This window comes from Symsagittifera roscoffensis, chromosome 2 (assembly GCF_963678635.1).
Source record: "Symsagittifera roscoffensis chromosome 2, txSymRosc1.1, whole genome shotgun sequence".
Classification (NCBI taxonomy): domain Eukaryota; kingdom Metazoa; phylum Xenacoelomorpha; order Acoela; family Convolutidae; genus Symsagittifera; species Symsagittifera roscoffensis.
This window is the reverse complement of record NC_087063.1, coordinates 54,609,095-54,635,551: the sequence shown is the minus strand read 5'-3', so window position 1 is coordinate 54,635,551 and position 26,457 is coordinate 54,609,095. Positions and strand designations below refer to the sequence as shown.

Here is a 26,457-nt window from a genome sequence, read left to right as displayed (position 1 = left end):
GGTTGCTTGTCATGCGATCATTTCTCTGCGCCCTTAGAAGGTCCGAGAGTCTGTATCTCGCCTTCAAGTACGTCTTCATGACCCTCATCTGACTATTCAGCTCGTTGGGCTGATGTGTGTCTTCTTCCATCTTAAGACACCAAATCTTCGCCAACGGTTGTGTTTCTTGCTGAAACGGTTGAAGATCAGTCCTGACTGCCTCTTTCTGTGGCAATAAGCTCATCGAACGTTTCGATACTGCTATTGTTTCTAAGTCATCCGCTGCGTTGTCAAAGACACTTTCGCTCGGTATAAGGTAGCGATCGCTGTCCGGATCCTGGTACACCTCTCTGTCCAGGTTTCTCGCCCGAGTTTCCACTAGTAGCGTGTGTATCGCCAGTTCTGACAGTTCTGATCCCGAGGTCGAATCCCTGTCTGAATAGGTGTTCATTCTTGAGCTTTCTGACTTATCATCCGTCGAAGGTGTTGTGCTGGAGACTGCACGCTCCTCCAGATCATGTCCGTATTTCCTTCGCATCCATCTGAACTCCCCGGACAAAACCTTGTTCTCTAGGTCCTGTTTCTCATCAGGAATTTTCTCGTCTATCTCGGACTCCCCGGACAAATTCACTTGTCCCGGGTGTTGATCTTGTGATTGCTGGTTCTTCTCCTCATCCTTCTCCCCGGACAAATAGTCTTGCGGCAGATTTTTTCCTACAACTTCACCCTCTTTATCCCGGTCTACAAAGGTGACAGTTTTCTTTTGCTTGCCGCTCTCCCTCCTTTCTGTCCGTAAGAAGTACTGGTTAAAATCTCCTGGGGTATTGAGGATACTAGTTGCTGAACTATTGTCCTACAATCCCTCTCGTTCTCTTCGTGTTGTCGTCTGGACGGCATGATCTTCACCTTCTCACTGACTGTCAGCGATGCCACTGCTGCTGTCCACTCGGGGTCATCTCTGGTCACTTCTCTTTCTAACAATCCACCCAGCATCCGCATTACTTGTGGTGTGACTTGCACCGTTTTATCCAATAATGAGAGGCTGTTTATATTCATGCGAGAGAGTTCCTGCTGGACCAGGTTCGAGCGCAACAACAGATCCAATGGGACCGGGTCCTCCCTTGACAGGATCTTTATCTCGGCTGCTTTCTCTACAGGTAACTCAGGATGCCCCGGAATTGGATGTCCAGACTTATCCAACCATCTCGTTAAGGGAAGCGCTTCATAAGTTTCTTTGTCCAGAAACGAGAATCCCTCCTTTACTTCCGCCTGATTGGCCTGCTTCTGTTCCAATCTTTCATAGAACTCAGTTTTCTTGCTGAGACTGTCAGCATTCTGATGTTTATCACGCATCCTATGTTCGATTATCATATGGTAGCCATCCAATCTTACTATCCATCTACCAATATAACTCTGATCCATCGAGTAGGTCTTCAACCAGGATAACGCTCTGTTGTCCACGCGTAACTTGAAGGGAGCGCTCCCCAAGTATGCACGGTACTTTTCCACGAAGGTGACTACTGCAAACATTTCTGCTTTCGGTGCGCCATATTTCATCTCTGTGTCACTCAAGACATTGCTGCCGTATGCAATGGGACGGAGAACTGTTCTTCCGTTCCATTCTTGCTCTTGATGCAATATTCCTGAGATGGCCACCACCGATGCGTCTGTGTCGAGAACATACATGCCCTTTTCTGTAGGCATGCCCAGCACTGGCGCTTCGCACAGTTCCCGCTTTATGTTCTCGAAAGCAACTTGTGCCTCATCGTTCCATTCGAACTTCTTCCTTTTGTTGCGCATCAGCTTCTGCATCGGGTACACCTTGTCCGCATATCCTTTAATGAATTCACGGTAATAATTGGCAAACCCCAGGAAGCTCATTAGTTGTGTGTCCGTCCTCGGAGCCTTCCATGTCAGCACAGCCTCTACTGCTTCTGGATCTGGCCTCACACCATGCCTGTCCACCATTCTTCCCAGGTACTTGATCGAATTCCTAAGGATTTCACATTTCGATGGTTTGCATTTCAAGCCTGCTCTTTTCATACATCCGAAGACCTCATAGAGCCGATCAATGTGATCCTCCAGGGTCGGTGTCGCTATGACTACATCATCCACGTAGCACATCAAGAGATTCCCGTACTTTTTGGTCACTCCTGTCAAAGCCTGAGCCATCAGCCTTTGAAAAGTTGCTGTTGCATTGCACAAGCCGAAGGGCATCCTCTTCCACTGGTACAACCCCAATTCGCACGCGAAACCGGTTTTCTCTCTGTCCTTCTTTCCCAGAGGAACCTGCCAGAAGGCAGAACCCAAGTCCAATGTGGTGAAGAACTTTGCATCACCAAGTTTGGATAGGCTCTCGTCTATTCGCGGTAACGGGTACGCATCTTTAATCGTTACCGCGTTCAAGTAACGAAAGTCGCAACAAAATCTAAGCTGCCCCCCTTTCTTTTTCGCCATGACTACCCCGCAAGCCCACGGCGATTTCGAGGGTTCTATCATGTCGTATTCAAGCAACATTTCTATTTCCGCTCGGCACGCTTCCGATTTATGTGGCGTCATTCGCCTTGCGCCTTCCCTATGGGGAACGGCGCCCTCTTCTAGTTCGATTTCGTGTTCGACGAAGTTACAGCAACCGATGTCCGCCTTATGTTTTGAAAATACCTCGGCGTTCCGATTTAGGAGGTCCCGCAATTTTTCGAAATCTCCCTCCCCTATTTTTCCTTTCAAATGTTCTATTTCTGGCAAAACCGGTTTGTCGGAATCTAGTTCATGTGACGAGGGGCGTTCCGGAAAATTCGAGCAGCTTGATAAGCCGTCGTCCGTTTCGGATTTCATTGAAAACAATTTATGAATAGATTTTAATTCATTAATTCTCTTTAAGATTTTATCTTTATTTGCATGATAAGGACAGTCTTTCACACTATATTTCTTCGAGTTTTCTGTCTCCTCATAGTCGGTCCTCATCGGCAAGGCGTAGCCAAGCTTCTTTCCACGCTGGATTGAAACCGTGGTGTCCAGTGTGTTCAACAACACACTGACACACAGTCCGTTTCGCGTTACCGAGAAGCTCCGGCCTAAAATCACCGAACTCTGACTATTTGGATTCGGTACCAAGCAAACCTGTTTACTATCACTCAACGAATTCAAATTTCTCATTCTAAAAATTGCTACTACAGCTTGTCCTGGTTGTAACTTTACTTTTCTATCCAAAAAAACTGGTACCTTATTTTCATCTGTTATTATCCTATTAATTGGTCTCTTAACATACTTTCGGTCCGGGTTTCTAATCCGTATTAGACCGTTGTTCAAGTCAATCATCACGTCAAAATTCCTGACAAAATCTCTGCCCAAGATGAATTGGTCGGCGTCGTCCAGATTCTCTACCACCAGGAAGCTCATCCAAAGGTCTCGTCCTCCCATGTGAAGGACCGTTATCGGTGTTCTTCCGGCCACGTAGATGGCTCCTCGATTTGCGGCGGCCAGTCGGAGGTTCGTAGGAATCAGATCTTCCCGTGTGAAGCCCATTCTTTCCCAAGTTTTTATCAGCATCACACTCACCACCGCTCCTGTGTCCAGAAGCCCTGTGACTCCGATTTTTGTTCCGTTTGTGTCGAGCAGGTGTGCTGTCACATCTGCTTCATATCCAATGTGTACCGCGTCTTGTTCCATCATGGCGTCATGGCCTATCCTGCGGACTTTGAGTTCCTCTTCTCCCAAATAGATCTGCCCTATTTGGTCATCATCTGTTGTTACATAAGTCCTGGTGTAGATGCTGATCCCATCCACGTTCAGCATCACTTGATACGGCCCATAGACTTCTAGGTAGCGTCCATGAAGTTTCTTCATGCGAGGGCCACCCGTGGTTAGTAGTGCCCTCACAGCCCTCGACTCGGTGCGTGGCTCCATCTGCCTCAGATAGTCTGCATATGTGTCCAAATGCATCAAAGTGAACTCAGATGGTTCACTCAGATTTCTGATTACCTGATGCCCTGCCACCGAGATTATCGATTGTATTTTACTTCCTTGCGGTGCCATACCGAACCTCTGACCAGAGATAACATTAAGTTTCATGCTCAAGCTGCTTGGTGCTTTTGCCTCTTCAACTTCCGTTGCTTCAAAGGCGTTCAGTTGCTCCTGTAATTTTTCATTCTCCAGCTCGAGTTTCACCTTTTGCTCAATCTCTTTCGTCACTAGTTCCTGCTGTACTCTATTTATAGCATCCCTCGCAGCTGCCCTATAATCGATTTTGAAGTCATCGGCCGCCGTTGCTGGTTCCGGTTCACATGCTTCCTCTGTTACCGCTTGCATCTTCTTTGCCACCAGCTCTTGAGGTTTATCCTTTCTGCGTGCCTCCGCTTCACTCAAAAGTCGAGCCTTGCTGGCTTTCACTCCTGACAAAGCTTCTTCATGTCTTGGATGCTTGATGTCTGCCACTGCATCCCAGAATTGCGGACAATCTGATATAAAATGACCTTCCAAGTTACAAAAGAAACACCTCGGGCCGAATTTCGCAATTACTCCTCTCATGAAATCCTCATGATGCAACTCTGACGCATCTTCGTCCTCGAGGCTAAAGCCTATTGCTTTCATGCCTTGTTTGTAAGCTGGGCATGCCGACACATGATGGTCTGTTGAACTGCAATTAGCACAAGAACGTCTCTTGTCCATATCATCCCTCGGTTTGTACCAATTGTTCCCTTGGTTTGCTGGTCCGTTGTTAAAATTGCCATAATTGTTCTTGTAATATCCAGATCTCGAAGGAGGTTTCAACAAAAGATACTCTTTTGATTTGAGCCTCAACTCCTCCGGTGTTGGCGCATTAGTTGATAGTGGTGTGTAATGCGTTGCTAGCATCGTACGAAGTTCATCATTTTTCACACCATCGATGAATTTTGAGGCTACGGCCAGGTTCATCCTTCGGTTTGACTCATCCGGTTGGCTGCGTCTTCTCAGCATTTCCAAATCATCGAGAAACTTGTCTATTGTTTCATCTTCTCGTTGCCTCCGTTTCTCGAAGCGCATCATCGCCTGGTGCCCCTGCACCCCTGATCCGAAACGGTTTAACAAGATTTCGAAGATTTTCTCAGCAGTGTCACGTTGATACTGTTTCTTGGCCATCCCAGAAAGGGCTGTCCCTTCTAAGTTGCTGGTGAGCGCGCTGCATTCCTGTCTCTCCGACAAGTCCTCTTCCTCGAAATGCAGCTTCATTACCTCTATCCAGGTATCAATACAGCCATCAGATTCGTCTTTGTAGCATCTTGGTTTCTTAAAGACTCTTCTGGACTTCTCACTGCGTTCATTGGTTCTTGATAACCTCGTCAGGAATGTCTCTAAAGACCTGTTCAGGGGTTTAAATGCTGTGGCCATTGCCGTAGCATCCCTTGAGTGTCCCGCTTGAGTGTCCTCACACCTTGTCGAAGGCTCTGTGTGCGGTGCATCCCTGCAATCCGAATCACCATGAGCGTTTCCCGCTTGGCCCATATGACTCCTCCTCGGGCTTGTATGCCCCATGTTGCTAGAATCGCTTCTCCCAGTCGCATGTGTGCTTTGCGTTGGTCGTTCGTTCGAGGTTTGTCTGTTCCCCGTTGAACTTGCTCTACTGTTCGGGCCCCATGCTGTATTACCCCCTTGTGGCATAGCCTGATGAACTGCCCCTGCCTCTAGTGGATCCATACGTCTTCCTCCTTTGATGTTCATTGAAGTTCACCCTCGGTTCCCTGCTGGGACCTCCCGAGTTCGGCTCTCCTTCTTTTGGTCCACTCTTGCTGCTTAGTAGCCCGTCCAACCTATCCATGATAGCCTGAGTTCGCCTCTCCATCATCGCGTCTATCTTTGTGTCAAGAGACCCAAGAGACTGCTCTTGCTGAATTCTTAATTTCTCCATGTCGGCTCTTAAGCGTAACTCCCTCTGTTCCGCCTCTCTTGTCATTCGCGACAAGTTCCTCGTCATATGTTCGTCCGTTCTTTCTTTCAAGCGTTTTTCGCTTCTGCCAACTTCTTGTCTGTTGCGGTTTATTTCTTCCCGCAGACTTTCTCTTTCAATGTGAACTGCTCTTTCTAGTTCACTCATCCTTATCGACATCTGTTCATTTTGTTCTCCTAAACTGCCCACTATGTTGTTTAAGGCTTCCTCTAGTGCTGCCCCGTTATCCACGAGTGGCGTCACTAGTGGTGGTGTAACCCTGTCGGTCCCAGGTAACTTCGTGCTTGTCGAGATCCGGGCCTTGACTCTCTGCTTCAACGGCTTTTCATTATTTAATTCAGGATCCATTAACGCGTTGCCAAGCCCTCTGGTTCTACTCTCTCCAGGTTGTGGCTCCGAACTTGTCCTAATCGCGAAGTCCTTTGACTGGCCCGGTGTGTTTGCCTCTTTGCTTATCGTTGTCACTACACCAAATTTATCCATGGTTCCAGTCTCTCTTCCGACGTGTGCCTCACTCTCCTGGATCGAACTATTGAGGCTGACTTGAGATCCAAAGTCCCCTTGCTCCTCTTCATCCTCTTCCTCCTGGGACTCATCATCGTTTCCTGCTCCTCCTCCCATGCTGAATGGAAAGATGTTTCCGAAGGTGTTCTTCATTCTTTCTGAGAACGATGATGAGGTTGTTTGTTTCCCAGTTCCGTTTGCCACCATAGTGTTGTCTGTCGGAGATCTTCTAGTTGCCGTTACTTCAGTTGAGATGTCGGACAGTTCCGACATATCCTCTCGATCCAATGTCCCGGTGGAAGTGGCAAAATCATGGCCTTGTTCTACCGGAGTAGATTCACTCGCCAGCCTTCTGCCTCTCCCTTCCAGTCCATTTACTCCCTGGTTGTCGTTCATGGTATGGTCCGTATTGACCTCCACTTCTAACAGTTCTCTTCGCTCTTCTGAGGTCTTCTGACTTCTCGTCTCAACCATTCTGCCTGAAACCGTCTCCTCTTTATCGGACCGGGATCGCTTGATCCAATCCACAAAAGGATCGGTCATCGTTTTTCTTTGCTTTTCAGGTATGAATTTCCTAGAGCTATTACCTCGTTTTGGTGTCCTTGACTTGTTTAAACTCATTCTTTATTTGTCACTTTCCTATGCCCACTCTTGACTCAATTGCTAGAGACCTTATAGTTTTATTAACAATAATAATGACACAACACAATAAATTTCACCAGATTCTACTAAATAGTGACCACGAATCCCTGTATGTTGTCAGAGTACAGTTTGTATAAAATTTATTCACACTAGCCGATTATCGTTCCAAAGATCTGGAAACTAGCACAATATGATGTTATCAGTCAATTTAAAAGATAGTGTACTCACTACCCAATCAAGCACAGTTTAGGTTGATTTAAAATCAAAAACAAAAAATATATATTGACACAATATGAATGTATATATAAAAAACGTATGTGTCTTGTACTCTTAGTCGGTCGCAGTACAATAGTCGAACCTGTCTTTTAAAGAAAAAGCTTTCCCTGCTTGGTGCTGCACCAAACAGACAAAACTTTGAAGGCAGTAATTTTCTCAAGTGGGCGTCTATTGCACCCACCGAGTACTGTGTTACCTATTCTGCCTTCGGACTGCCCGAGCTAGACCTACTAAAATCCTCAGGGCAGTCACTTTTCCCAAAAACGTATTATGTTTCAATCCACACCAATGAGTCACGCTCTTTTTAATTTAGACTTAGTGTCGCGAATATCCGAGTTCGGACCTGTTTTGTATTAGTCTGGTTCTTTTTGAAAGGCAAGTTACCAGTGCAGTCACTGATACCTAGCCTGTGTATTAATAACCTAATACCTCTCGCTTTTTAGTCTTTCTTTCGTTTACCTAAGTCCTTAATAAAATAATACCCCTCCGGATTGGCACAAATAGGACCCTTCCGGACTGTCTGAATATGGACCCCTCCGGATTGGGACCCCTCCGAGTTAGTTAATAGTAGACCCCTCCGGATTTGGACCCCTCCGAATTAGCAACTATAAGACCCCTCCGGATTCGGACCCCTCTGACTTTGAAAAATTTCGACCCCTCCGGATTGGGAGCCCTTAGCTCTGTCAAAGTAGCTTTTCTTAGTTTTCTTAATTTCAGCTTATACCCCTCCGGATACGTTCTGCGTTGCTTTTATGCTGTTTGAATTAACTGGGAAGGGTATAGGGTCCTTTCCTAGACCCCTCCGGATTGAAGTTAAGGCACTTATTTGACAATTCACACTAACGGTGAAGGGTCTTATCACTTGCCTAATTTCGACTCTATTATGGTTGTCTTGTGCCTTCAGCCCTCCCTTTTTGTCTAGAACTGACTTAAATTACTTAGGTCAATCGCTATCAACTTTTGGTAGGGGTATAAGGGTTTTTCAGAAAAGTTTTTAAAACGTGAAGGGTGTACCCCTCCGGATTTGTGTAATTTTGCTAAAAACAATCTCAAAAATTTTCTCGCTTACTTTTCCAAAAAAAATTTCTGACCCTATCAGTAAGCTCAGCTAATTTCTGATCTATTGGTACCAAGATCAACTCAATATGCTCAGTAGTTCCAAAGTTATTAACTAAAACGTCTTTCTTCCAAACTCAAAAATTTTCTCTCTTATAGGTTCCGCCTAACTTTTTCCGCAAATCTGGTCCTTTCGACCTAAAAATTATTGATCTGAGCTCAGAAGGCCTATACTCTTCTAGTTCAATGCAAAAGACCCGATCTAAAACGCTTTTGTAGAAAAAATTTGCGAAAAACTATGCTACCTGGACCCCTCCGGATTGATGAATCCACCAAATCAAACACGTTATGTTCGATTTCTCTGCGACCCGGAAGGCTTTCGGGTAGCGGGTTTTAAAACTCGTAGATTCACCAGTGGACGTTGTCCGATCAACTATTTTTACTGTCCTAACTCAAAGATTTCAAAAAAATTTCTGATTTTATAGTGTTTCTTACTATCAAAAAATGGGAAAATTTGGTTTTTTGTACCAAACTAGTTCCAACCACTTCCGAACTAAAGTTAACCGGTTCTACTTATTACAGTAGTGCAGTCACGATGTAACACACTAACTTAGCGCTTTTTTCCGTTTCAAAAAATATCGATATCTCAAAAATCGCGACTTGTGGGGGGATCAAAATATCGCTATTTTGACCCTAAAAACCGGTCTGTTTTCGTTGTTTTTCACTGAAAAACGATATAAGACTATTAATATAGGCTATACAAGTAATAATATTAGTAATACTATACCCCTCCGGGTTTGTTTATTATCCGAATTAAGGTGCTTAACTCGGATATTCGCAGTTCGGTGAAGGGTCACTACAGTGCAGCACTGTCGAGCCCCCCACAGATTACTATCTTACTTTTTGTACCAAAAGGGATACAAAACTTGTTAACGATACCCAACAGTCGATTGTTGTTGTCGTTGAGCCCCTTCTTGTTGCTCCTTGAACTGCTTGCCGGATCGGTCTTCACCCAAGACCCTTCCGAATTGAGCGCAAATCAGCTGACCCTTCCGGATTGAGCGCAATTTATCATTAACGTGCTTAAATGCTCAAATAACCCTACAGTACAAGCCTCACAAACGGGCCACAAAATTGATCGTAACGATCCTGACTGATATAAATGCCTGTAACAACAATATATCTATCAACAACAAACGGGGGCGTTGAATCACATCTTGTCTGGGGGGATGATTTCTACTGATTTTTTACTTTTTTTTTTTTACTGTTTTTGGTTTTTTCGGTTATTTTTTATGTTTTTTGTTTTTCTTGGGTACTATACTACTTTTTGTTTGGTTTTGCTTATATCTTTAAGTGTTTTTGGTCACAAACCACTCAGGGGATGAGGGGTTCATGATTCCCCCCACCCTTCCTGGTTCGTGAATTTTCGGTCTTAACTAGGTTAAAAAACTATTCACGGTAATCCGGAAGGCTTCCGCGTTCCGAACTACCCTTCCGCCCCGGCAGTTTAGGCCTATTAAGGGCGTTAATGTGAGCATCCGCTCGGCGCGGAGTGCTCGTTAACGGTTCCGCCGGTCATGATGTTATGAAAGAATAACACCCAGGAGCGCCATAAAAACATACATGTAACATTCGCCCGGAAGATACATATCGACGGATAACAAAACTAAGTCTTAAGACGACTGGCTAGCGTCTAAACAGAGCTTTGCATGTTTTTCACCGTCTCTACCAAGCCAGTACTTTTCGGTGGTCTTTCTTACATCGGGTCGACAAAAACGTTACTGCTCTCCGGCTTCGACCAGAACGCTCTAATTAACTGAATTACATGCAAAAATAGTGAGCTCATGGCTGGGTCTCAGTATCCCCAGACCACGAGGTCACTCCTAAAAACAGGGCTACTACTTATTATATTACTATTGTTTTTGTTCAGTAGATAAAAACCATCATCTCCATCGAAGATGGATCAACCCTTTCCCCCCAACTCCTAGCTTCTCATCCTTATCAAAATGAATCCAGTTGTTAATTAAATTCAATTCAGGACATGAAAAGAAGCTAAAAGTTTATATAAAAGGCTAAAAGTTCCAGTCCCGAAACCCTTCCGGATTCTTGAATCCAGTGAATCAAGCTCCTCAAGTTCAATTTCACGCCAATCCTGAAGGCTGGTTCTCACCCTTCACCGTTGTTGGCAACGGCCTTGCAACTATTGCAGCAGCACAATAGTTGCAACTTGGAACGTTCTCTGCTATTGTAGTTCGTTGTCGTTTTTCTTTAATCTCGATTTTCGTCCTGTTCGCAATCACAGATAAAGTTGTTCTCTTTTTTCACTCGCTTTTTGTTAAAAATGGCCGTTTCAGCATTTCTCCGAAATGTGACGTCATCATTCGAAATTTTGAAAATTTAAAATACTAGAATATTCTAGCCCTCACCGTTTGGCTAAACGTTCCAATAACGTCGCTAATCCTTCGAAATCATCAACTCGGAAGGCTTACTGCTAAAACTTCGAAGTCTGCATAAATTGCATTTTGGCCATTCTGGTCGAATGTCACATAAACGTTCCAATAACGCCCTTAGTTCTTAAAAACCACCAATCCGGAAGGCTTACTGCTAAAATTCCGAATTCTGCAGAGATTGCATTTTTCACATTCTGGTCGAATGTCACATAAACCAGTATACCCTAGATCTATTGAGCCTAGCAGAGACTAGTTAAACAACCTGAGTCTAGAATAGTATAAGAGTAAGATTAGGATCGGTATTAGACTAAGAAGTTGCACGAATCTATCCGGCCGAAAATAAGATAGCGTGACGAGCAGACGGTGTACCCTATCCGAAATTACTCTATGAGTTAACCACATCGGTCATAACTCACTACTTTCAAATGTGACTGCTCAAAACCTTGTAGTTTCCTAGATATTCCGTTTTTTTTTTAATTTTCCAAAAAAATAAATTCTCATCTGCATGGTGCTGTGCTGTTAAGAACTCTCAGGAGGTTTATATCTAATTATAACAAAATCACATAATAATATTATTATCTTCATCTTTTTGGCAGTTACTAAACACGTTATGCATAACTGATCCGGTCGCATTAGGTAAGCATGTATCAGCAAGCTTATCGGAACAGCTGAAGTGTATTCGCCCATCTCACTTCAGATGGTGTAACTTCGCTTCCCAAACTCATTCAAGTGGCATAATTTTGAGTGGTTCAACAGCAATTTGGGACCTAAGTCTCACGCGATTCTTTCTTCAAAATGTTGTTGAGGGTACCCATTGTTGAATAAAAGCCACCTTTTGAACTTGAATTGACAGAACAGTGAAATGCAAATCAAGAATACAAAATGGACTCATCTATTTGCAATATTCAGAAAGTTCAAGCAATTTTAGTTTCGAAAAAAAATTCGCTTTGCTGCGTTGTGTACGCTACTTTCAGTTAAACTCAACTACGCGGGACTTATTTTTAACCCTTAGAGCAATCCTAAATTCTCTAATAGTACTAAAATGTTCTTATTGAAAAGAGGTATCTTTTTAGAATGATGTTTTAGTCCTGATTTTGTTGAACCATGAAATCTTTAAAGCGGAGAACAAGTGAAATTCTAGCTCTGCCGAGAGATTTATCTCGTAGATTTTCTTCTTCATGGCTGAGTTCCGATGTACAGCTAGTTGATGTTAGTAAATCTTCTCATCTTATTTCAACTCAGTATGAGAGCTTGGACTACGATGTTGCCGAGAATGAGCTTTACACGAAAGAAGCTAATCAACAAGACAGTGACCTTTATTTTCGGATGAGGGTTTCTTTGGCGAGATGGTTTGTCATGTTCCTGATAGGAGTTTTTACTGCATTAATTGCGTTTGGCATTGACGCAGGTCAGTTCGTTTCTGTTTTAATGGATGTTCATTTTATTTTTTTTGCTGACACAATTGCCTCTTATGCTCCGCCTCGAAGGTCTTCGAAAAAATTATCTTTGATAATATATACCCCAAAGTTCAACCTTTCCTGGAAAACGCACAATACGGCTTCCGGCAAAAAAGGTCAGCAGTACTACAAATGGTACAATTTTTGAGCAAAGTATATGAACTCTACGATGACAAAAATGTTCAAACACTCTCAGTCCTTTATCTAGATTTTTCTAAAGCCTTTGATAAAGTTCCTCATAGTATCCTAGTCGCCAAACTACGGAACATAGGTCTAAGCATTCAAATACAAGACATAATACAAGACTATCTAACAGATAGAATGCAGTTTGTGAAAATCAATAAAAGTTCATCAACTCTGAAAGAAGTAACTAGCGGTGTACCACAGGGCTCAATTCTTGGCCCTCTACTTTTTATCATATTCATTAACGACTTTCCCAAATGCATTGAGAATTCAGATTGTTTTGGCTATTGTGACGATATGAAGATCTTGTCTACTGAAGAAATTCATCTGCAAAAAGACACGGCAAATGTTGAAAAATGGTGCAAAGAAAATAAAATGCCGCTGAATGAAGATAAATGTAATTTGTTAAACCTCAAAGGGAAAATGGAAGTTACACTATTTAATACAAATGTTGATACCGCAAAGACCCAAAAAGACTTAGGTATTTTAATGTGTCACAACCTTTCGTGGTCAGTAAATGCTGAAAATCGCATATCAAAAGCAATGGGAGCTTTTTACAAAATCAAACGAAATATCTCGAAAAAAACATCTTTAAAGTCAAAATTAAACTTATACTGCGGATACATCGTACCAATCATAAGCTATGCATCGCAAACATGGTATCCGAACAAAGCAGAATTAAGACAACTAGAAAGAGTACAAAAACGAGCGACATCTTGGATTACAAATAACTTCAAAATGAGTTATACTGAAAGACTGAAATTTTTAAAGCTCCTTCCACTCTCAATGTACTTTGAATTACACGACATATTGTACTTAGTTTCACTACTAAAAAATAAACATGACATTGATTTGAATACAATTATTCATAAAAACGAATCACGAACGAGACAAGCAACACGTGGTGAGATTGCTGTTCATGCAACAAGACTGAAAAAGTCAAATGAAAATTATTATATACGTTCTATTACGCTATACAACTACTTTAGCCAAATTGTGGACTTCGAAAATCAAGATTATGACAGCCTGAAAATATCTATAACAAACACGTTTTGGAAATTCTTCAACAGAAATTTTGCAGAAAACAACTTGTGTATGTGGAGAATTCTTTGCTGGTGTGGAAACTGCAACCCACCGGGAAAAATTATGAACTTATAAACGAGGGTTCAAAACCCATGGAGAAATCCTAAAGCCTACACTACTACTACTACTACTACTACTAATTGGGGCACTGTTATTTTGATTATAGTTTTAATTCCACCGCATGCTAATGGCAAGTGTCAATGTAAGATACTTTCAAACTTAACAAAATAAATAATTTAAAGATGCGCTAGGTTTTTAAAAGGAATCGGGTTGATTAGAGCAGTTGGTAATGCGCCTGCCTGAGATGCTGGTCGGGTTTCGAGTTCCGAGCTCTGATGATATTTTTTCCAAATCATCTGTTAAAGCTTTTTTTATTTGAAATGTTACCGCTTTTTTGCTTGTCTGGTTATCCGAAGCGCAATGCCGCCTGTCAATTTAATTCTCAAAAAAGGTCATGGGGTACTGTTTTATGGCATTTATTTCTCTAAGGGCGCCTTTGTCACCAATATCTACTCTTAATTTGAGAAGGGACGCCAAAAAACTCAGTGTCAGTTTTTCAAAAGACGTTACCTGTGGCGCAGAAAATTTGTTAAAATAGTGAGTTCCTATTGCTTTTGGATAGCTTGGAAAGTCATTTCGGTCGAACTATAAATATTTGGAGACCTTAAAACATTACCGAGAACTTGAAAAAAAATTGGAAAAAATAAACAAAAAAATGGTTTTAGTTTTCTAGAATATCAGCGGAATATTAATAGAAACAACAATTGGAGACTTGTTTCTCAAATTGAATTTCAAATGATGAAACAAGTAGTTTTGGATTTTTTCTTTGTGATTTCGCATTCTACTGTAACCAAAATGATGCGACAATCCTTTCGCCGCTGTGTAATTAACTGAAATTTTGCATTGGAACAAGGTTAGCAAAAGCAAAGCTGGTTTGAACATATTTTATTTAACGTTTTAAGCAATCTGTTGAAATAGTTGTTTTGTTTGCGAGTCAATATATTTTATTTAGGGTTCAAAGTTTGGATCAGTTTTGGCCCTTAGATCACAGTTCACACAATATACAGCAATTTGGTGATCTTATTTCGGGCTTAGTTGGCATTGAAATAATATAGAGTTTTCAAATTCTTGAAGCTGGCAAGCGAAGTCAATCTTTTGTATGCGTTGTGCTAGAAGTTTGTTCTTGAATGTTTTTTTTTGTCTTTAGAAAATTTATAAAGAGGATCAAAGCTTTCATGTTTATGTGGCTGCCAGTCTGATTGACTCATGGGAGCATCATTACACTTGCGAGCTTGTAACATCGTTCCTTTTTTTTCCTATAAAAAACGCCTATTTTAATGGAAAGGCTTTCGGATATTAAACAGCATCATCTGGCTATATCCACTTGATGAATGTCTTCGAGATATTTGCGATAAATATTCGAGTTTATACTCAAGGGTATGAGTATAAGTCAAGATGTTAAGGCAATTTAGTCTCAGAGTTTTTTGATATTCTTTCAGGGTACTTTTTTCCTCTGTTATTTTTCTGGTGTTTGCGAAGTGCCGCTTCGGCTCTGTTTAGCCGAGCCACGATTGTGCTGTGAGACGACAGTTCTCTGTATTCAATTTCTTTTCGCAGCTTAGTATCTATTTGTCTATTTCAAACAGCGTGCCTATGGACCTTTTTTTCGCATATCTTTCTTTTAGCATAAAATTTGAAACATGGGCTTTAGCAGACTAATGTAATACAACAAGCTTTATTAATTGACAGGCGTGAAAAGACATGCTTAATTTGAGGATAAAAAAATCAATCAACTTCTAAAACAGAACAGCCAAACACTGATTCACGCGCACAACACGAGTCGTGCCGAATGTAAGAGCAGCCGAGGATGCTGTCTCTGATTACTAATTACGCCTTTGAAATTAGCATTCTGACATGTTACTTATTTTGAATGTGATAAAAGATCTTTTGGTGCGTGTTCGTTTTTGATCAGAGCAATCCTTCTTTTCTGCTTATTTTTTAATGACTGATTTAAGGTGGTGAATTGAGAGTTGTAATCTACAGCTAAGAGGAAAAACTTGGTAAATAATAATAGTGCATGCATCTAAAATTATGTATAAATGTTGCATTTTTTATCCGTTAGAAGTAGTTGTAGTTGAGTTCTGATTGTTGTTAGAGGTTTGGGTCTTCTTTCTGATTGTCAATAAGGAACTTACAGACCTTGCTCTAGATTTTTTATAGTACATCCATTGCTGCCCGTTAATTGTTTCAGCTTTCGAAGTAATTGTTAATTGTTTCAATTTAAAAAAAATTGCGCGCAATTTTTACAGCTCGACGATTTCATTCGGCTCAAAAATTATTTTAAATTGATTTGAGGCTACCGAAATGATCTATACATTGCGTCAATAGAAGCAAAGTATATTTTTTTGCGCGTGGGGTAGATTTTAAGAAATAGGGTCATTTTTTTATGGTAATTTCTATTACTTTTTTTAAAACGATAAACTAATTCAGATACGTTTAAGGGCAGTCGGAACTTTTAAGGGCTGTCAGATTGCACTAATCAGTCGGCTATGCTCTGATTGAAGGAGCAGTCTTTGCTCGGATAGATTTTGGGTGGAAATGTGTTATCCAAACACAGTTCTTGGTTAGGGCAACTGATTCTTGCGTCGTTTTGTTGCTTTCTCGTACTAAGTGCAGCCTCAATTTTGAGGCAAAAATACTATGGGAAAAAGTGAAGTTATTTGTTTTAGGTGTTGCAAATTTGAGCAGTTTGAAGTTCTCAGTCGTGAGCTACTTCATGGACCAAGCAGTAGACAGAGGAGGTCTATGGGTACCCCTTCTAATCTGGGTCAGCTTTGGAGCTGGGATGACACTAGTAGCCGCAGTGCTTGTATCCTTTCTGGAACCAGTGGCGGCGGGAAGCGGCATTCCTCAAATCAAATGTTTTCTTAACGGGGTCAAAATACCGCGAGTTGTGAGGATTCAGACTCTCTTTTGCAAAGCGATTGGAGTCATGTTCAGTGTTGCCGGTGGATTGGCAGTAGGTAAAGAGGGACCGATGATTCATTCTGGAGCAGTAGTTGCAGCTGGACTTTCCCAAGGAGCTAGCAAGTCGTTCAACTGGGATTTTGGTCTGTTTGAGTACTTTAGACACGATAACGAGAAGCGTGATTTCGTGTCCGGAGGAGCTGCAGCAGGCGTTGCAGCTGCATTTGGCTCGCCAGTCGGTGGCGTACTCTTCAGTTTGGAAGAAGGAGCCAGTTTCTGGAATCAGGCGCTAACATGGAGGGTACTGTTTTCCGCCATGGTGTCAGGGTTCACTTTGAATTTTGCTCTCAGTTGGTACCACGGACACTTCGGAGAGCTCTCTTACACTGGTTTGGTGAATTTCGGAGTCTTCAGTGGACAACCCTACAACTGGTACGAGTTACCAATATTTTGTTTGATGGGTGCTATCGGGGGTTTGCTTGGTGCTTTGTTCAACGCAATCAATTACAGGATCACTTTGTTTCGATTCAAGTTTGTGCGTCGACCAATCATAAAAGTGTTAGAAGCGATGGTAGTCGGAGCCGTCTCTTGCGCTCTCTGCTTTCTGCTGATATACTCGAGTGATCTTTGCTCTGCTGATGACTTGATTTTATCCGCAGAAGATGACAGCTCAGTTTTGCAGCTGTTTTGTAACGATGGTCAGTTTAATGTCATGTCTACTCTTACGTTCGTTACTCCTGAGACGGCTGTCAAGTGTCTCTTCCATGCTCCTCTTGGATCCTTCAACATGCCTCTGTTGCTTCTGTTTTCTTTCGTATATTATGTCCTGGCATGTTGGACGTATGGTCTGGCAGTACCTAGTGGTCTTTTCATTCCATCGCTCCTAATAGGTGCTGCTTGGGGAAGATGTGTGGGTATTTTCCTCGGACATGCAGTCGGAGAAGCTGAAGTATGGGTGGACTGTGGTAAATATGCTCTGATCGGAGCGGCAGCTAATCTAGGTGGTGTAGTCAGGATGACTATCAGTCTGACTGTCATCTTGATGGAAGCAACTGGTAATGTCACTTTCGGACTGCCGCTTATGTTGGTCCTAATGACAGCCAAATTTGTGGGAGACATATTCAACGAAGGAATCTACGACATGCATATACACCTCATGAGTGTTCCGATCCTAGGTTGGGAGGCGCCTTCTTTGTCTCATCAGGTGAAAGCTGTTCAGGTGATGAACTCACCTGTGAAAACTTTGAAGACAGTCGAGAAAGTCGATAGCGTTTTCACTCTTTTAAGTGATCCGAAGTCTCTTCATAATGGATACCCAGTAGTTGACGAGGCCACAGGTCAACTAAGAGGTCTAATCCTGCGAGATCACCTTCTTATACTTCTGCAACGAAACATCTTCAGGGAATTTGCGACTGATGGAACCCATTCACAGCTGAAGCTTAGACATCTTAGAGATGCTTATCCTCGATTTCCAACTATAAATGATATCCCACCATCGGTGCTCAATCAAGGGTTCACGATAGATTTGGAACCGTATATGAACACTGCGCCCTATATAGTGAGTGATAAGTCTACCCTGAGTAAGATATTCACTCTGTTCAGAGCTCTAGGGTTGCGTCATCTCTGTGTGATCAACAGTTGCAACCAGGTCATCGGCATGGTTACAAGGAAGGATTTGGCCAGATTCAAGTCAAAAACGAGCAACTCGGTCACCAAAATCTACGAACTGTCATACGTTCGAAACTGAACATAAATTCTATTCCTATTCTCATAACTGATTTCAAAGTTTTATTGATTTTAGAAAATCTATTATGTATATTTGAGCTATTTCATTTATGTAGCAGAGTAGTAATTAGAATTCGAATCATTCTTTTCCACTGAAGATGTCTCATTTAAATGAGCTGAACTACCTAAATATGAATAGCAGAAATGAAAAATTAGGGGAAATCGAATGTTCGAAGTTCTATAGACAAGGATGATATTTTAGACCAGGAGTAAATTGCGCGAATTTAAAACAAAAATTGAACGAATCAGTATCAAATGATAATTGGTCCGACTTGATTTTTTATTTATGCTTTTGTTTTTGTTATTCAGACAGTTTTTGACTTGTTAATAACTAATTACCTGAAAAGTATTTCCAGTGAAGTGAAATCATTGCGCTTGTTACTGATTATTAATGTAAGTGGCTTTTCAGCGTAGCTTGCTGTTGTGCTTTTTCTGAGTGCGCGAAAATATGTTTTGTGGCCACAGAATTGTATGGACATTTGTAGTGCATAGTTGTTTGGCCATTGGTGCTGCGATACGTCGCAGCAAACGATAACTGGCAACAAAAGACTTCACAAAAATATAGAACTCTTTTATTTTTGTAAAATTACCAAACAAAACTTTCTGGATAAACGAACACTTAAATCTCTCCTACCGAATGTCAGAACAGCGGAGCTAGCGTCCGCTTATACCAAATACAGCTACTTTGCAAGGAACGCGACATCCCGCGAACGTTAAGTTACTTTACAACTCAATATCGGTAAGTAGTGACCGCTTGCTCCGCTGCGCTTACATTCGGCGCGAGATGTTAAATTCGCGTTAATCAGTGTTAGCCTCTTATCTATATTGCTTTGTTTGGCAATTGAAAAATAAGAGAATTTATCTATTTTGCGCGTTGTCGTATTACGATGGCGATACAATGTTAACTGTATTGCTTTTGCATGAAATATTTTTCTCGGGCAAAGCACTCCTATAATATAAAATGAATACGAAAAAAATTAGGTCGAAAAACGCAATTAGCAGTATTTAATTAGAATTGAAGTAAAATTTATCAAGCGGCTTCTAAGCAGACATTAATTGGGAACGCGACGTTTGAGCTGAAAAAAGTGTGTCTGAACACCAGGATTCAAACGCATGAAAAATATAATTTTGTCATTCAAATGACCCATAATTTTTTTTGCTCGTCAAAAGACTTAATATGAGCTTTTGAAGCAAACAAAATATATATTTTTTTCCAAATCCACTAATAGTTACAATTGGTTTAATTATTGGGAAAGTCAGCCGATAGGAGTAGGCAGAAAGAAGAAATCCCGACATCCATGATTTTTTTTTCGTTTTTGTGCCATGCTTTTTAGTCCCGAGCATGGGCGTTACTGCTAGGCCGATTAGACCAAATTGTCGTCGATCTCTTTTTAATTTCTGCGCATTTCCTGAGTTTACACAAGCAAAGCTTGTGTGATCGTTTGAACTCTTTTTTTTCCAACCTAAGTCGCAAATATTAGTGTTCATTTTGCGACTTAGGTATTATGGATCTGTAGCTTAGAGGCAGGGACGAAGACCCGCAACAAAATAAGAGGGTTCGAACCTGGGCATGATAGTTGGTATTTTTTTTTTTTCAAATTGACTGGTACTGCTAATGCGTCATAATTGACTTGCGTCACTTAGTAATTATGTAGACTCATAATTGGCGTGCGCCATTTAGGAAATTTTGTGGACTCAAAGTTTTACTCATTCTGTTTTTTCCACTAGCGTTGTCGGTCATTTTTTTTGCTTGTGTATGCGAAGTGCAACTTCCTCTCTGTGTTAAATATTTTTTGCTGGGAGACCAAATAATAGCTGTTTTTTTCGCAAATATTTGTTTGCTTGTTTTCTATGATAAATTGTTCCTTCTTTATTTTTCCGTATAATCTTACTCGAGAAACTGTCGGCGTCTTTTTTCAATAGCTATGCTTCAAAGTAGGATTTTTTAAATCCTGTGTCAACTCAGATATAACAAAAGTAATCGAGCCAGGCTCTTCAACTGTTATCAATTTTCCTGTTCCCTTTTAATTTTATTTACATATGATTTGTATCTTGTATGAAAACAATGGTGCTAGATGGCCTGCTTCAATTGAGCTCGATTCAACCATTTCAGCACAGCGATTCGAATAATCCGTGCTAACACGTTGAGTGTAGTTAATGAAAGTCAAGCGCATGGATTGTAGTACCATCAGTAAATATCATTTTAATACAGTTGAAACCTCAATAGCTTTTAAAAAAAGATAGCTTTTATTTATGATTAGAAGCCCAGGGCTATGGTCAATGGTTTCTAAATAAAAAGTTAGAAATAACTGCCAAAATTATGTCGACGATCAAAAGTTTCATAAAAAACGTCAATGAACATGAACATTTTTTACGCTTGCGATTACTAATCGTTATCAAATCTGAATATAGGCATTTTTGGGTTAACAACTTGTTTAACAGAAAAACTTGGCATCTTGGATCATAATGAATTCAAATTTTTAAGCGTCTCCGGCGCACTTAGTCTGGCTGCAAGGTAAACGCTTGGGATGGTTCGAATCTGACCAGGACTTGTTTTTTTTTCATACTGTAATATTTGAAAAATTGTCGGAATATAATCTGTCTGCTTTTGCTTTGTCGGCTTAGTTGCCATATCGTGGATTTGTTTTTTTTTTAGCTCTATGCAGTGTTCGTTGTAATTTATAATTCTACTAGCCTTGATTTTGAATGTTTTCCTTTTTTTGGTGTTTTTGATTCATAATTTTTTCCGCCTAAATGGTTTCGGATTATATTATCGGTTCAGTAAACTAACTTTGGGTCGTTCGAGGGAAGCATTTTTTTGCTTGCTTTCCTCCGGATTGCACAAAACGTTAAAACTCTCAGAATAAAATTTATAGTGCAAATTTTTTCATGACAGAAATTTTTTTTCGCTAGAATTTTGTTTGTGGCTTTTCATTAAACGCTGCCGATTTTTTTCTGGACGTGTTGTCCGCAATAAGAACATCAATTTCGGAGTTTTTATAGGTTTTTATTGCCGTTTTCTTTGGATTTAGTTGCTTCATTTTCTGTCTGCTAGCTTGTAATGCTTTTTTTGTGGCATCGCAAGTGATGCGGAACTCCGCTTTGCATCTGTGTTAAAATTATTACTGGTCGTCATTTGCTGTTCTACTTGGTCAAGCGTTCGATCATCTTAACTAAATCAACATTTGTTGAAAAAAAGACATGTCCATGGTTCCGAAATTAAAGTTTCAAATGTCTCGGATCAACATAGAAAGAACAAGTCCACTTTTTGTTGAGGAATTGTTTTTGTCGGCGAGGAAATAATTACTTTCATTCACTTTTTTCAATGTGTGTTACTGGTCCAAATTAATCAGAAAACATCGTTTTTGTACCTCCTTGTATTCTTTAACTAAAGATGGTTTTGCTAAATAGTTAACTGTAATTAAATCTTGAGAGAACTACTTTAAAAATAGTTTTGAAGTTAAAAAAAAATCATTACGATCGCGATACAATGTTAACTGTATTGCTTTTGCATGAAATATTTTTCTCGGGCAAAGCACTCCTATAATATAAAATGAATACGAAAAAAATTAGGTCGAAAAACGCAATTAGCAGTATTTAATTAGAATTGAAGTAAAATTTATCAAGCGGCTTCTAAGCAGACATTAATTGGGAACGCGACGTTTGAGCTGAAAAAAGTGTGTCTGAACACCAGGATTCAAACGCATGAAAAATATAATTTTGTCATTCAAATGACCCATAATTTTTTTTGCTCGTCAAAAGACTTAATATGAGCTTTTGAAGCAAACAAAATATATATTTTTTTCCAAATCCACTAATAGTTACAATTGGTTTAATTATTGGGAAAGTCAGCCGATAGGAGTAGGCAGAAAGAAGAAATCCCGACATCCATGATTTTTTTTTCGTTTTTGTGCCATGCTTTTTAGTCCCGAGCATGGGCGTTACTGCTAGGCCGATTAGACCAAATTGTCGTCGATCTCTTTTTAATTTCTGCGCATTTCCTGAGTTTACACAAGCAAAGCTTGTGTGATCGTTTGAACTCTTTTTTTTCCAACCTAAGTCGCAAATATTAGTGTTCATTTTGCGACTTAGGTATTATGGATCTGTAGCTTAGAGGCAGGGACGAAGACCCGCAACAAAATAAGAGGGTTCGAACCTGGGCATGATAGTTGGTATTTTTTTTTTTTCAAATTGACTGGTACTGCTAATGCGTCATAATTGACTTGCGTCACTTAGTAATTATGTAGACTCATAATTGGCGTGCGCCATTTAGGAAATTTTGTGGACTCAAAGTTTTACTCATTCTGTTTTTTCCACTAGCGTTGTCGGTCATTTTTTTTGCTTGTGTATGCGAAGTGCAACTTCCTCTCTGTGTTAAATATTTTTTGCTGGGAGACCAAATAATAGCTGTTTTTTTCGCAAATATTTGTTTGCTTGTTTTCTATGATAAATTGTTCCTTCTTTATTTTTCCGTATAATCTTACTCGAGAAACTGTCGGCGTCTTTTTTCAATAGCTATGCTTCAAAGTAGGATTTTTTAAATCCTGTGTCAACTCAGATATAACAAAAGTAATCGAGCCAGGCTCTTCAACTGTTATCAATTTTCCTGTTCCCTTTTAATTTTATTTACATATGATTTGTATCTTGTATGAAAACAATGGTGCTAGATGGCCTGCTTCAATTGAGCTCGATTCAACCATTTCAGCACAGCGATTCGAATAATCCGTGCTAACACGTTGAGTGTAGTTAATGAAAGTCAAGCGCATGGATTGTAGTACCATCAGTAAATATCATTTTAATACAGTTGAAACCTCAATAGCTTTTAAAAAAAGATAGTTTTTATTTATGATTAGAAGCCCAGGGCTATGGTCAATGGTTTCTAAATAAAAAGTTAGAAATAACTGCCAAAATTATGTCGACGATCAAAAGTTTCATAAAAAACGTCAATGAACATGAACATTTTTTACGCTTGCGATTACTAATCGTTATCAAATCTGAATATAGGCATTTTTGGGTTAACAACTTGTTTAACAGAAAAACTTGGCATCTTGGATCATAATGAATTCAAATTTTTAAGCGTCTCCGGCGCACTTAGTCTGGCTGCAAGGTAAACGCTTGGGATGGTTCGAATCTGACCAGGACTTGTTTTTTTTTCATACTGTAATATTTGAAAAATTGTCGGAATATAATCTGTCTGCTTTTGCTTTGTCGGCTTAGTTGCCATATCGTGGATTTGTTTTTTTTTTTAGCTCTATGCAGTGTTCGTTGTAATTTATAATTCTACTAGCCTTGATTTTGAATGTTTTCCTTTTTTTGGTGTTTTTGATTCATAATTTTTTCCGCCTAAATGGTTTCGGATTATATTATCGGTTCAGTAAACTAACTTTGGGTCGTTCGAGGGAAGCATTTTTTTGCTTGCTTTCCTCCGGATTGCACAAAACGTTAAAACTCTCAGAATAAAATTTATAGTGCAAATTTTTTCATGACAGAAATTTTTTTTCGCTAGAATTTTGTTTGTGGCTTTTCATTAAACGCTGCCGATTTTTTTCTGGACGTGTTGTCCGCAATAAGAACATCAATTTCGGAGTTTTTATAGGTTTTTATTGCCGTTTTCTTTGGATTTAGTTGCTTCATTTTCTGTCTGCTAGCTTGTAATGCTTTTTTTGTGGCATCGCAAGTGATGCGGAACTCCGCTTTGCATCTGTGTTAAAATTATTACTGGTCGTCATTTGCTGTTCTACTTGGTCAAGCGTTCGATCATCTTAACTAAATCAACATTTGTTGAAAAAAAGACATGTCCATGGTTCCGAAATTAAAGTTTCAAATGTCTCGGATCAACATAGAAAGAACAAGTCCACTTTTTGTTGAGGAATTGTTTTTGTCGGCGAGGAAATAATTACTTTCATTCACTTTTTTCAATGTGTGTTACTGGTCCAAATTAATCAGAAAACATCGTTTTTGTACCTCCTTGTATTCTTTAACTAAAGATGGTTTTGCTAAATAGTTAACTGTAATTAAATCTTGAGAGAACTACTTTAAAAATAGTTTTGAAGTTAAAAAAAATCATTACGATCGCGATTATCAAAAATAATCAAATCGGAACGTTTTCTGTTTTGCAACATTTTAACACCATTGCTTAATCAATTACTAAGCTCTTCATTTTTGCCAAAATTATATATTATTATAAAAACTGATCATTTCAGTAGAATCAGACGTATAAGTTCTCCACTTCAATCTTTGATATCATATCTGACTTGAATTGGTTCGAAGAAGGACTACGCCAAATTCGTATTTCTCTTTAGCTTCACTTTTGTTTCATTTGGCAACACGGGTGGAACTAAAAACAGTTTGAGAAATTTTTTCTTTTCTGAGTTTAATTTGATTAAAAGGCGTTTTTTGTTTGGAAATTTTTAGATAAAGCATAAATCAAAAACAAGTTTTCAAGGAATACATTTACTTGCATTTCAGTGAAGAATCCCTAAAAAACCAGCCGTTTAAAAACTTTGCAAGGTCTTCAGATAACAACCAATAGGTTTGCTCTTGTTTTTTTCACCATACTTCAGTAAAATTACACCCATATACTCTCAATTTTAGAAAACTTTTATATGGTGAATGTTAACTTGTACTTACTTTCACCTGCGACTTCTTTGTTCAAGTGATACTAATTTAACCCTGCTTTCCTTAATTCTGACTAACTTTTCATGCAAGGTGCATGCAGTTGCAAGATAAAACAAAGCAGAAACCGGGGTTTACCCTAAAACATCCGAACTCGTTGAAAGTTTCATGACAAATAAAGCTAAAGATGCAAACGAGATAACGAGTTTTTTTGAAGGGATGTCGGTCAACAAGCATTTTTTAAGTTTATATGTTTTAGCAATATAAAGTTGATTTTTAATTAATGATCTCATTTTCGATTTGGATAAGGTGAAGGAGTTGCCATAAAGTCCCGCTTTTGTTTCAGCTTGATCCATTCAGTACTGGTACAGAGGAATAAATGAAAGTTTTCCCTAATTTTAGAAAAGTGTGTACTTTACCACATTTGAATGATGCTCATAAAATGATAGAAGTAGCTTTTGATTTTTGTGTCTGAAGTTTTCTCCAACCTTGTTCTTTTTTATCTATTAGGGTGATAAAAGATTTGTATAAAATGTGAGTTTATGGCCGTTTAGTGGGAATTTAAAAGTTTGGTAGAATTTTTATCAAATTGGTTACAATAGAATTTGACAGTGCTTCAGTTTTGTCTTTTTTGTTTGAAAAATTGTATAATCTTTGACAAAAAATCCGAGGTAAAATCTGGCAATGAATTGTTTCAAGAAATTTCCGTGAATTTTGCTATAATTGACTGTTTGAATTGCTGTAGTTAGGTATGTTCACATTTACTTGAACAGAAAACTTTCAAAGTATAAATATGAAAAAGTTCAGCTTGGTTTCAGCCTAATAAAAGCTAAGAAAAGCATTTTTTTATAGTTTGAACAATTTGTAAAGCTAATTCTAGCTCAATTTAGATCAAATAAAATTGTACTTCTAATTTTTGAGGGGAAAAAGGAAAAAAGCATTTTTATAGACAAAAAAAAACCACTAAAACTCGTTCATTGTCCTACCTGGTTTGGTTTTAAATTTACAGTCTAGTGTGGTTTCAATTTACAGTCTAGCCGTACTGTACTGTAGATATTTTTCAAATAGACAAGACTCGTGATTTGTTAAGAATTTGTTTTACCTAACTTAGATAGGGAATTTAGTGTATTAAGATAAGGAATGGGTTTCCGGGATTGCTGGTAATGTATTAAGTAGGGAAGAAATTTTTAATCTATTAGGATAGTTTATAGGTTTTGCTATTTATTAAGATACGAGGTTTGAGATGATAAGTAAAATTTTCGGCGCCCGGATTTCCTATGTATTAAGATAGGGTATAAATTTACAAATGTATTATCTTAATACATAGGAAATTCGGGCGCCGAAAATTTTATCATCTCAAACCTCGTATCTTAATAAATAGGAAAAGCTATAAACTAGCCTAATAGATTGAAAATTTCTTCCCTACTTAGAACATTGCCAGCGATCCCGGAAATCCATTTCCTCTCTTAATACAGGGGGTATCGCCGGCACCCACCCGTGATCAGCTCCAATATATACTACTTGCCGGAAAAACAAA

The 26,457-nt window shown here is 39.6% G+C and overlaps 1 protein-coding gene across 1 annotated transcript; it reads left to right on the top strand.

The window, feature by feature from the left end:
• Positions 1–11,906: 11,906 nt before the first annotated feature.
• Positions 11,907–18,423, top strand: LOC134839678 (H(+)/Cl(-) exchange transporter 7-like). Its single transcript, XM_063855299.1, has 2 exons — positions 11,907–12,238; positions 16,283–18,423. Exons 1-2 carry the CDS (start codon positions 11,935–11,937, stop codon positions 18,265–18,267), a joined length of 2,289 nt encoding a protein of 762 aa, XP_063711369.1. The 5' UTR covers positions 11,907–11,934; the 3' UTR covers positions 18,268–18,423.
• Positions 18,424–26,457: the final 8,034 nt, after the last annotated feature.

What these genes read in the sequence shown, in the direction of transcription:
- LOC134839678 (XM_063855299.1), top strand. Translation starts at nt 11,935, where the DNA reads ATGAAATCTTTAAAGCGGAGAACAAGTGAAATTCTAGCTCTGCCGAGA. An exon ending in TGCGTTTGGCATTGACGCAG is followed by an intron (nt 12,239 to 16,282) that starts GTCAGTTCGTTT and finishes TATTTGTTTTAG; the next exon opens with GTGTTGCAAATTTGAGCAGT.